The following is an 11,217-nucleotide window of genomic DNA, read 5'->3' as shown; positions in this document are numbered from 1 at the left end:
CATTTTAATCGTTGCCCAGCCTAATGTTTAAATAGGTAAAGTGTAAAGTATCATACAGATCTGTGTTACCTCTGGACACAGCCGGGTTTCCACATGTTGTTGGTCTTTATGCTGCATTATTCTAACAAGCTTTTCAGAAAATCTGTTTTTAAGTAAACAGCCAAACAAATAGAGAGACTAGATAGTTTACTTTAGAGTGTAAAATCTCAGATTGCTGTGAGTAGGAAAGTGTTTGCTCCTCAAAGCAGACGGATATGATGGATATTTTCCATGTTTACCTGATTCAAATGAAAGAGTCTTCATTAGCCTTCTGCAGAGCATGAAGAGCTGACCCATTTATATGTGTTAGAGTGAGGAGGACGCATGGAAAACATGCAGGACTGTGTGCGTTAAGGACCAAATTTGGAAAACATGAGTGTAGGAAGCAGGTGTTATTGTGTGTAATCAGTTAAAAATGTAATTCAACTGAAATATAATGATAATTAAAAGCTTAAGCACCAAATTACATGAAATTCAGCTGAATCAAATGCTAAATCTCTAAGCTAACTACCTTAAACAATGTCCTTTTTCCCCCACTTTGAACTGATTTAGCCACAATCTTACACATTTAAGTAGAATTACAAACAGAACATGATAATAAAAAGTCAAATCGATGCTTTTAATTAGCAACGGGGGAAAATTATTAGCTAAAACTTAGCTGCAGTTATTTTAGCAGCTAGCTGAAGAGCTCTCACTCCAGTTGAGCAAGTAGCCATCTTTGTTTTGCTGTATTCAATTTCCAAGGAATTAAGCTTTTCTACGGTACATTTAATTTTGTAAACAGAGGTTAAACTGACTTAAAATTGATTAAATGTGTTTGCATTTTGTTTTTTGAAGTCATTTATCTTTATGTATTATAGCCATTTCATATTTTTGTGCATCAGCAGCATCATTTTCCTGAAAATTTACAAAAGAAATGTTTATTTACGCATTTTGTATGTAGCACGTTTATTCAGATTAAATTAAACTTTTCAGCTAATATGTCTGAAAATAATGAAATATCAGTGTCAGGGTGCCTATAAAAAGCAGACCACTGGCACCGGTTATGACGTGAGGCCTCAAACTGGACACAGCTGCATTTAGGCCATTTCAATTCAACTTTTGTCATCAAAATAAAAGCAAGAAGCAATACTAATGTTTTGCAGATAAAAGCACTTCATTAAAACAATAAAAATGTATGTTTTACATCAGCAATTACATGTAAACAAGTATTTAGATGCACACTGACACAGTGGAAACATCAGGTCCCCGTTTTGAACACCATAAAGTGCACTTGGAGTGTTTTTTTTTTTTTTTTTAACTCAACACTGATGATGAGTACAGTCCGGGTCAAAGAAGCAAAAATAATCCGTTCATCTTGATCAGGAGCCAGTTAAAAACTGCCCGAGCTGCAGGTGAACTCAGCATCACCTCTTCCACTGTGGGAGAAATCAACTCTTTGCTGCCACCTGGTGGCAGAAGTGGGGATGTGTCCCTGAAAGGCAGCGAAGTTAAATTCATCCACTGCTCCTCCTCTTTTGGCACTCTCAATGAATAACCTCAATTGGTAGTTTAATTTCTATATAAACTAATAGTTTATATCATAATTCATGTTAATTAGCTCATTCATTTACTGAATAATTACATGTGTTGATTATCCAGTCCTCTTCAGAGGCGGCCAAATGTTCCATCATCATTTCATCCACGACTCCAAGAGGTTTAAACACTGCGTGAAGGATCCGTTCAGCCGCCTGTTTAAAACATTCAGGCATCCATCATTTCTTTGAAACATTCTAACAAAGAAACATTCTCTTTTAGGAAACACTCTGAAACTAAGCAAAGAGTCTGAGCTCATCATCTGGCTGAGTGACGAGCAAAAGGCACAAAACCCTCCGTCTGCTCCAGGTAAAAATCTGCAGTGGAAACCAGCCGGGAAGCCTCCAGCAAGCCTGAATATAAAAGGAAGGTTTGTACAAAAAAACAAAAAAATAAATTAAAGACCTGATAAATAATGGAGCTAAAAATAAACCAGAACGAGTTGCAGCCTTTCAAAGCTGAAACCTAAGGCTCTTAATGTGTTGTTACTCATGTTCAGCACTTTGTTTCAGCCACGGCTGCTTTAAAAGGGCTTTATAAATAAAGTTGAGTTGAATGGAAACTAGACTTGGGTCTGAGGTAGCATGTAGCACGAGTCCTGCTTCACACACTAATCGCTTCGAATCTCCTCGATTCCAAATGCAGGAGCTATAATCGACTCCTGAGATGCTGATTAAAGACGAACTCCCCGTTTAATCGGATTCTCCTCAGACCGGGTTCCCCTCGGGGCGAGCAGCAGGTTCGATTCCCGACTGTCATTCCCCCACGTTACCTGCGCAGCTCTCCAGGAAGTCTTCAGAAAACAAAAATAAAAACCAAACAGATTCCCTTTGGTCCTAAAAAAACAACACAGCTCAGCAGCCGTCTGCCTCGGCTCAAAGGAAGAAGGAGATTTTGGCGGAGACGGCTTTACAGCCGGTGGTGGAGAAGTACTGTCCCTGGACGGGACTGTAGATCACGTCCGCCCCGACCGCCTCCACCACGTCGCTGCGGCTGCAGCTGCCGCGCTGGCAGAGCTGCGAGCGCGCGCAGCGCTCCACGTGGCAGCGGCTCAGCGGCAGGAAGGGCACGAAGCGGGTGATGAGTTTCTGCCGGATGATGGTGGAGTGGAAGAAGCCGCCTGGAGAGGAGAAAACTCACGTCAGTTTACTTCGCCGGGCGCTTTCTGAGCCAGCGTGGTCAAAAACCTGCTGAAACCTTTGAGGTTTGATTTAAATGGTAACGAAAATGTGCTGCGTGTCATTTACATGAGAAGAAAATAAGAATTATTATTAGGGCTGGGCGAGTTAACTCGTTATTATCTAACGCTGATAAATATTTTATCGCGCATTTCGCAAAGTGTTTTTTTGTTTGTTTTTTATTAAATTTTATTATTGTAAAAGTCTGTTGCTCACAGGCTTTTATTTTGTAAAAGTCTGTTGCTGTCTGCTGTGGAACAGGAAAAGAAAGTAATCGGCGGATCCACCAAACATGGAGAAGGGTACGGAACTTTTACTCGGCCATTTTCATCTTAAAGTTCTTCCAGACGGCGGAGTCGACAGAACCAAAGTCATCTGTAAATACTGCCAAGTTGAATTGTCTTCTCAGCGTAGTAGTTCCAGTCTAAAATATCACTTAAAGGCAAAACACACAACTGATAGCAGCAAGTCATTCAAGGAAACAGACAGTGGAGCGAGGCTTCTACATAAAAACTACAGAAAGGTGCTGATGTTAAAAGTGTGTTTGCACAACAAATGTTATGGCACTTTCATTCATATGGCAGCACATTTAAAATAAAGCTAAATGCTAAAAGCTATACACTACTTTTGGATTCATTTTTGGATTTTGCGTACAAATGCGATTAATCGGGATTAATTAGATTAAAAATTTTTCGTCTGGAAGAACTTTAAAATGAAAATGGCCGAGTAAAAGTTCCGTACCCTTCTCCATGTTTGGTGGATCCGCCGATTACTTTCTTTTCCTGTTCCACAGCAGACAGCAACAGACTTTTACAAAATAAAAGCCTGTGAGCAACAGACTTTTACAATAATAAATTAAAAAAATAAATATTTAACTTGCCCAGCCCTAGATTTTAAATTAGAACATATTTATCAGAGAGGGTTCCTCTGAAGAACTGTTAAAGCCTCTTACTCGTGTTGTTGTTGTAAACCGCCTGCTCGATGTCTTCCTCCAGGTCGGCCAACTTAATCTCCTCCCTTTCCTTCCCGGCCTGCCGGTTCTGCAGAGCCACCTTGTTTATCACCTCCTTGCCTGTAGTGCTGCACAGAAGATGCACAAGACAACAATTAGTGCCCACCAAACACTTCCTGATACTGATGTGTTCCTTGTAGCGTCGCTGGGAAACAAACGCTGAGCGTTATATTGTCCCAAGTAAGAAGCAGAATTCCCCTTTATTATGACTCTAAGCTAACTACCTTAAACAATGTCCCTTTCCCCCACTTTGAACTAATTTAGCCACAATCTTACACATTTAAGTAGAGTTACGAACAGAACATGATAATAAAGTCAAATCGATGCTTTTAGTTAGCAACGGGGGAAAATTATTAGCTCAAACTGTAGCTGCAGTTATTTTAGCAGCTAGCTGAAGAGCTCTCACTCCAGTTGAGCAAGTAGCCATCTTTGTTTTGAGCGTTTATCTGTTTTGCTGTATTTAATTTCCAAGGAATTCAGCATTTCTACGGCACATTTCATTTTGTAAAAAGATGTTAGGCTGAGTTAAAATTGATAAAATGTGTTTGCATTTTGTTTTTTGAAGGTATTTATCTTAATGTATTATAGCAATTTCGTGTTTTTGTGCATCAGCTGCATCATTTTCCTGAAAATTAACAAAAGAAATGTTTATTTATGCATTTGTTATGCAGTCAAATTATTCAGATTGTGTGTGTAAATTAAACTTTTCAGCTAATGTCTGTAAAGAATGAAATATCAGTGTCAGGGTGCCTATAAAAACTGGACACACAGCTGCATTTAGGCCATTTTAACATTTCTTTTCCCTCAACTTTTGTCATCAAAGTAAAAGCAAGACGCAATACTAACGTTTTGCAGATAAAAGCACTTCATTAAAACAATACTAAACACTGAAAATGGTTCATTTCAGCGTTTCTGCCTGAGCTGAGAGGGCACAGTGAGGATTAGGGGACATTTTAACAGAAAAAAGTTGGCAAATGGGGGCAAAAAACAAACATTAATGATAATTACTAGGTTGGACCCAGCATGGGCTGCGTTCCCCTGAATGTTCCCGCAGTTTCTGTTTGGTTCTGTAGCTTTTTTTCTTTTTCTGTCACCTGTCTGAGGAGCGTTTTCTCTCATTAGGGTAAGAAAACAGCTGCTGTGATGAAGTTTGTCCAAAACACGTCTCATACATTTAAATAAGACCTCAGAAAATGGTGCCAACTTGTTGAAAACCTCCTTTAAAGTTTGTAAGCTTCAGGAAAGCAGCATCTCTCAGAGTGAAGATAACAACTCAAGGGCTTCGTAGAGATTAAGAGTTTCATTTCAGTGAGTGTTTCGTACCTGACGAAGACATAGATGGCCTTTCGGTAGTTGGTACGAAACACAACGTGGGAGGGACCCAGGAAGGGCTCCAGCACGTCGATGAGGCCTGGAGGCATCTTCTCCATCTCATCAAAAATGAAGACGGAGCGAGCGCACTCCGTCAGGTTTCCCTGCACCCAGTTCTTCAACTCCTTCTGTTAACCAAAGGAGGGCAATTTAGTCCTGGCAGCAACTTTATAACATCTCCAAACTGAGGATTATTTCAATCATAGATGCATCTACAAATGCGTAATCAAGACTGCGACCCGAACTCACCTTGTACCGATTGACCCGCTTAGGTTGAGGGAAGTGAAGGGTGGGGACAAACTGGTGGACGTATGGGCTGCTCATGGCTGAGCCGTACAGGTGGTTTCCCAGGATGGAGCTGACCAGCGTCTTTCCTGTCCCAGAGGAGCCGTGGAAAGACAGCACCAGCGGCTGATCGGGGCTTTTATCAAGGAGGAACTTGGCCACCTCCTCCGACACGATGTCCTGAGCCAGATGCTGGCCGAAGACATTCTTGTAGAGGTCCCACTCCAAATCTGCTCGTTCAGGACACAAAGACAGTGACAGCTGTTGTGTTAACGTGGCATCTCACATGTCGTCCGTCTTCCGAGTGCTCCAGGGACACAGGAAGCACATAAAGACAGCGCAACCCCAAATAATTAAAAGTCCAGTTATTTCAGTCAAATTCAGCTCAAGTTAAATAAAAAATACAGTAACTTCTGTTTTGTTATTATAAAACACCTGATTTTAATCTTTTATACGTCTTGGTGTTCCATTAGATAATTCGGCTGCCCTTTAGTAACCAAAAATTCATAAAACCTTCCTCAATAAACTGTACAAGTCTCAGATCTAATACATTTAAGTGTCTAGTTTCACTATTTTCACTACGTCTGTTTTGTCAATTAGCATAGTTTTAAGTTCCGAATATGGAACAAAAGGATAACTGCTAATATGACCGAAAATAACATGTGTTACAGTAGCAAAACTGGACTGTAAATGCAGAAAAAGTCCCCATTAAAATCAATATATAATACATCTGTTCCAACATCTGACTTGTCATATCGAACGGATGCATGACTGCTTGTTTTGGAGCTAGCATAACAACTCAGAAAGCAGGAATTATCTGCTGTAACAGTATTCATTAGCTCTTCAAGGGCATCACAGACTGAAATAGTACTTAGCTACAATATCCTGAAAATAAAAGTACATTTATATGGCCTATATTTGAACTACGGTTGAGTGAACTAGCTACACTTTAAGCTGTACCCAGTTAGCCGGAAGCTAACAATTAGCATCAACCTACTTCGACTCTAAACTAGCCTCAAGCACATCTTCTTACCTCTAATATTCGGCTTAAAGTCACATTCACAACTGTCTGATATTGTGCAGAAAAGTCTCTGAAAAACACAACAGACAGGACTGCAAGCTAATACAAACAGCACAGACAGGATGGCCAACATTTTGGCTGCCTGCTGGCCGACCGAAAAAAACCGATCGCACCTTCTCTTAGACTGACCGGGAGGTTGTAGTTTTTTTTACTTCCGGGGTAACGTATGAAGCTAACGAAAACTGGAACAGAGAGAACTACATAGCCCAGAAAGCATCTGGAGTAGGACACGTTGGAAGATCACAGTCCAGAAAAGTGTAGCGATAAAACGTTCCTTTACAGCTAAAGTAGCCGCAAAGAAACTTCAGTTCAGAAACTATATCTGTAATATTAAAGATATGTTTTCAAAATAAGTCAGTAAAACTACATAAACGTAAAGAATATACTTTAAATTTTATTTCAAAGAAGTAAAAGTAATACATGCGAATTATGCATCTTCCAAACTTTTAATCTAAATTAAGATTTGCAACCAAATTGTGAAATTCTATATTTGAAACAGGTCAGACTCTGTATCTCAATGAGATTACCTGAAAAAATAAATAAATTACATTATTGTTGGATTTAGGTGTAAAGAAAAGAGAGAACGTCAAAGGTATTTTTTTACTTTGAAGAGACTACTCCAAAACGCCAGCCTGGGAATTCCCATGCTGCTTTGCGTGCGATTTCATTCTCACTGCAAAGTCAGCCTGGAAACCACCGCCCTTATTTTTGCCTGAGTTTGGGAACCAATCACAGAACGGGGGGGCAGCAAGACGATGACGACGTCTATGCGCTACACCAAAGCTTGTAGAGTTAATCCAACATGACGGCGGACACAACGTTTCCGTTCGATGCAGCCTTAGAAAGTGGTTCAGAGTAGATTCAACCTGGGGTCATTTGAACCGTGACATCCAGCCAAGTAGCCCACCCGAAGTTTTTCCGATATTGGCTGAACATCAGCCGAGTTACTGAGTTATCCCGAATAGCTTCGTACAAGCGCTAACGGACCGTGGCAGTATCTCCAAAATTACCACACTAAAATCACATGCCATGACACCAAACTTCTACAGTAGTACAAATATGGTCTGTACTCACAAAACGATGCATTTGGAAGTTTGAAAATAGTCCAGGAGTTTATTATTATCAACACAAGCCTGATAGCTTCTCTGCTGCTAAAGCTGCGTCGACGTCACTTCCTTGATCTGGGAGCTTCAAAGTAAGATGAGGTGTTGATCTACTACTGTAGACAACAAAGCAAGGCTGCTCAATTTCTCCATTGATAAAATAAATTCACAACTCTACAACATAAAAATTCATGTAGAATATATACTTTGTTGTCTACAGTAGTAGACAACAAAGTAGTAACATCAGGCAAGTAACAGGCAGTTTAGTTCAATGAACTGGCCTCCAAGTCAAACAAAAACATGTTTATGTATCGTTATAGTAGACTATACGGAAAAATACAACACATAAATACTGTGTAAGATGACAGAAATGACCTGTACCTGTGCTTAGTTGTTCAGTTAGGGTCAGTTCACTCACCTCAACCTTATTCATATAAAAATAATAAATTAACTGACCCCATCAATGACTTCAGCACAAACTGAGTCGCATTAAATATTCACCTAAGACCTAAATAAAAACATGATAAAAGAACACTGTTATTTTGAAGGTCCTTTTAAGTTTTTTTTTACCCATTTTCAGTTCAGTTCTTTCTACCTGACCATTTTCAGAGGAATGTGGCTTTTTTGGGGGGGCTTGTTAAGTGACTTAATATTGACATATGTATCATTAAAAAGACAAAAAAAAAATAAAATAAACAGAGTAAAAATCATAAAAAAAAGGCTCCTAACTCAAGGGATGAACCAGTGTTGTGTTCACACATAACAGACAACTTAGCAAAGAAGCCATTTTAAAATGGATCTTTAGGCACTTTGTTACCAGAGGCGCATCATTTGTTCCCATTTCTTTAGTTGCATCTATGAAAAACAGCAAAGATAACACAGTCTGACAGACAGAAAACAGGATTTCTGCAGCAACAAGCTGATTCCCAAAGAGCTGTTAGCTGAAAACTTGGCATATCTCAGCATGGTGTGCAGTGTGTCCTTAAAACATTTGAAGAAACTGGACAAGTGGAGGACAGAAGAAGAAGTGTCAGGCCTAAAGAACTATCTACAGCAGATGAACAGGATCTGAAAGTGATGTCCTTAATAAAGAGGAAAACATCCAGCAAAGACCTGACACAGGAGCTGAGAGATGCATCTGGACCTTCAGCTGATCCATCTGCTGTTGGCCCAAGCCTCATCAGAAATGGGCTCCATGGAAGGGTGGCTGTCAAGAAGCCGTTCTTAAGGAAGGGAAACAGGGAGAAAAGGCTGAGCTGTGCCAAAGGACACAAGAAGTGGACTGAACCTGCAGCCACTAAAAACAGACGATGTGAAGGGTCATCGTAAAGTTACTTAAGTTTTTAGTGGCACTCTTAGAACATAGAATATTTTACATGAATGATTAACTTTTACAGCACATCCTGTAACATTGCTATAAATGTATATTCTCTGTCCTAAACTCATGTTCTCACGTTCAGATTAAACTGCTGTTTCAGGTGTTTTTGCTGCTCAGTGTAATCTGTCGGTCTGTTTAGACTCATCTGAATCTGCCACATATACAGCAGGTTTCCATTTAATACTTAAGTATTAACATACTTTCATATCCATGAGCAGTGCTATAAAGTTCATCAACCTGTGAAACACCCAGTTTCTGTGGTTAAACACTGCTGGACACTGACCTTCAACTTAGATTCACACTTATATAACAATGACTGTCAAGAACACTGCTTTTAAAGTCAGAGTAAAGTTAACTCAGATATTTGCATGGGAACATGTTATATGTGTTTTACTGAGTTTTTAATCCCTTTTCTGTTTCTAAGGTTTGTCTAAAATAACTTTCCCACGATGTAGTGGGATTGAGTTTAAAAGTGGACCCCAGCCCAACACAGGAACACTGTAAATAGGCCTACTACAATGCATTAGCCTCAGGCTAGCAACAAGCTAGCTGACTTTTCTGCCTTTATCGTGAAAATGAATTAACTTGGATGCACAAAATACAGAGAAATGATGACAGCAAGAAAAAAACTCTTTAGTTTTGCTCAAGTTCAGTTGTAATGTGGCACTACTTCAGATGTGTCAACACACCGGCTCAGAATCACATTGAATTGTCAATTGAAAGCCAAATCAATTCAGTGGTTGCTAAGGACCGTATCTTCAGGTTGGTAGCAGAGCTACACGGTTTAGATTTATTCTGGGAAGAGCCAGCAGATTATCACGGAGACCTACCGTAAGAACCAAAGTGTGACTACAGTCAGTGGACTGTTTTTTTTGCAGAGTAATGAGGATAAAAAGTTGAGAATCACTACCAACACCTGCCTCATTTTTCACCTGGTAGTTTTACAAACTTTAACCGGAAACACAGATACCACAGATACAGGACTGAATCCCTCCTCTGTTGCTTCGCCAATTGGTTCACTTGGTCCTCAGCTGGGCATAAACCACCATAACAATGTTATCTATATCTAATACCTCCAGAATAGTTTTACCGTCAAGTGAGTTGCAGTGTTTTTCCTACACGTATGTTTCTAGAGGCAATGAGGCATAGGTTATTTAACTAAAACTATGCAATGTAGCCTACATGCTTATTCACATAATTTATTAGTATGAATACAACAACAATGACAATAATAAGAAGAATTTGAATTGTGATTTTCTCAACCTCTCATTTAAACAAATCTGTACTTGTTTATAACGTTTGTATACGCACAAATTACATATAATATGCATAAATATAACTTTTATAACCTTGCTGTCTTGCGCAAAGTGGATAGTCAAGCACAAATACATTTAAATACATGATTTTTATATCATTTAATTATTTTTTACTTTATTATCAGCACTATGAATAATAAAGGGAAGATTATGAATCAGCACCATGGAGCAAATTCGTAGCTATACAGTATATGTCTTGAAAAAAGTATGAAATGTCACTGTGTGTGTGTGTGTTTTATGTGCATTAGATTATAGTTTATCAATCATATTTCATTCTGCAGAGATGCCTCGTAAGGAGTGGACTTTAAAGCAAAAACAAAAGGAGTGTTTCAAATTCGTGCTCCATGTGCCCCCTTTTTACTTTGAGCACCTGCCCCTCCAAAGGTCTCTGCACGGCCCTGAATACTTCCTATATAATATCTGCACTGTGCATTTGGGAGTTGTTTATATCAAATTTTCCCACTGTTGCAGATTTCTTTCAGCTTTACTCAGACGTCAAAGATTTGAACAGATTAATCCGACTTTTGTTCAAATTTATCGTCTTTATTTCTATTTTTTTCAGTTTATTGTCAGTTTTACTTCATTTTATTGTTCCCTTTTTGCTTCTATCTCTACTGAGGTGTTTGTCACATCTTAAATGCTTCTTTCATCTAAATACGGTTCGTGCATCCATTAAGCCAACAGCTGAAAGAACTACAGGAAAAATAGAGTTGCTGAATTTAGAACAAAATCCATACAAATATATAGCAGTTCTACAGGGTAAAAACAATGTGAAATGTTTTAATGGTGAAAAGATCAAGCTTATCTTATAAAGTCAGAGTTCACCGCGTGAGCAAATCCCCGCTGAGCTCTCCCTGTTTGAACACCTTGCACACACTA

The 11,217-nt window shown here is 39.2% G+C and overlaps 1 protein-coding gene across 1 annotated transcript; it reads right to left on the bottom strand.

Annotated features, from left to right (window-relative positions):
- Positions 1-970: 970 nt before the first annotated feature.
- On the bottom strand, positions 971-6,655 carry tor2a (torsin family 2, member A). The gene is made up of 5 exons (XM_075468906.1): positions 6,494-6,655; positions 5,425-5,690; positions 5,128-5,303; positions 3,745-3,872; positions 971-2,734 (listed from the first exon to the last, which is right to left on the bottom strand). The coding sequence occupies exons 1-5, from the start codon at positions 6,612-6,614 to the stop codon at positions 2,490-2,492; spliced, it is 936 nt and encodes a 311-aa protein (XP_075325021.1). The 5' UTR covers positions 6,615-6,655; the 3' UTR covers positions 971-2,489.
- Positions 6,656-11,217: the final 4,562 nt, after the last annotated feature.

This window comes from Odontesthes bonariensis, chromosome 6, assembly GCF_027942865.1.
Source record: "Odontesthes bonariensis isolate fOdoBon6 chromosome 6, fOdoBon6.hap1, whole genome shotgun sequence".
Lineage (NCBI taxonomy): Eukaryota > Metazoa > Chordata > Actinopteri > Atheriniformes > Atherinopsidae > Odontesthes > Odontesthes bonariensis.
This window is presented reverse-complemented; position numbering and strand designations above follow the sequence as displayed.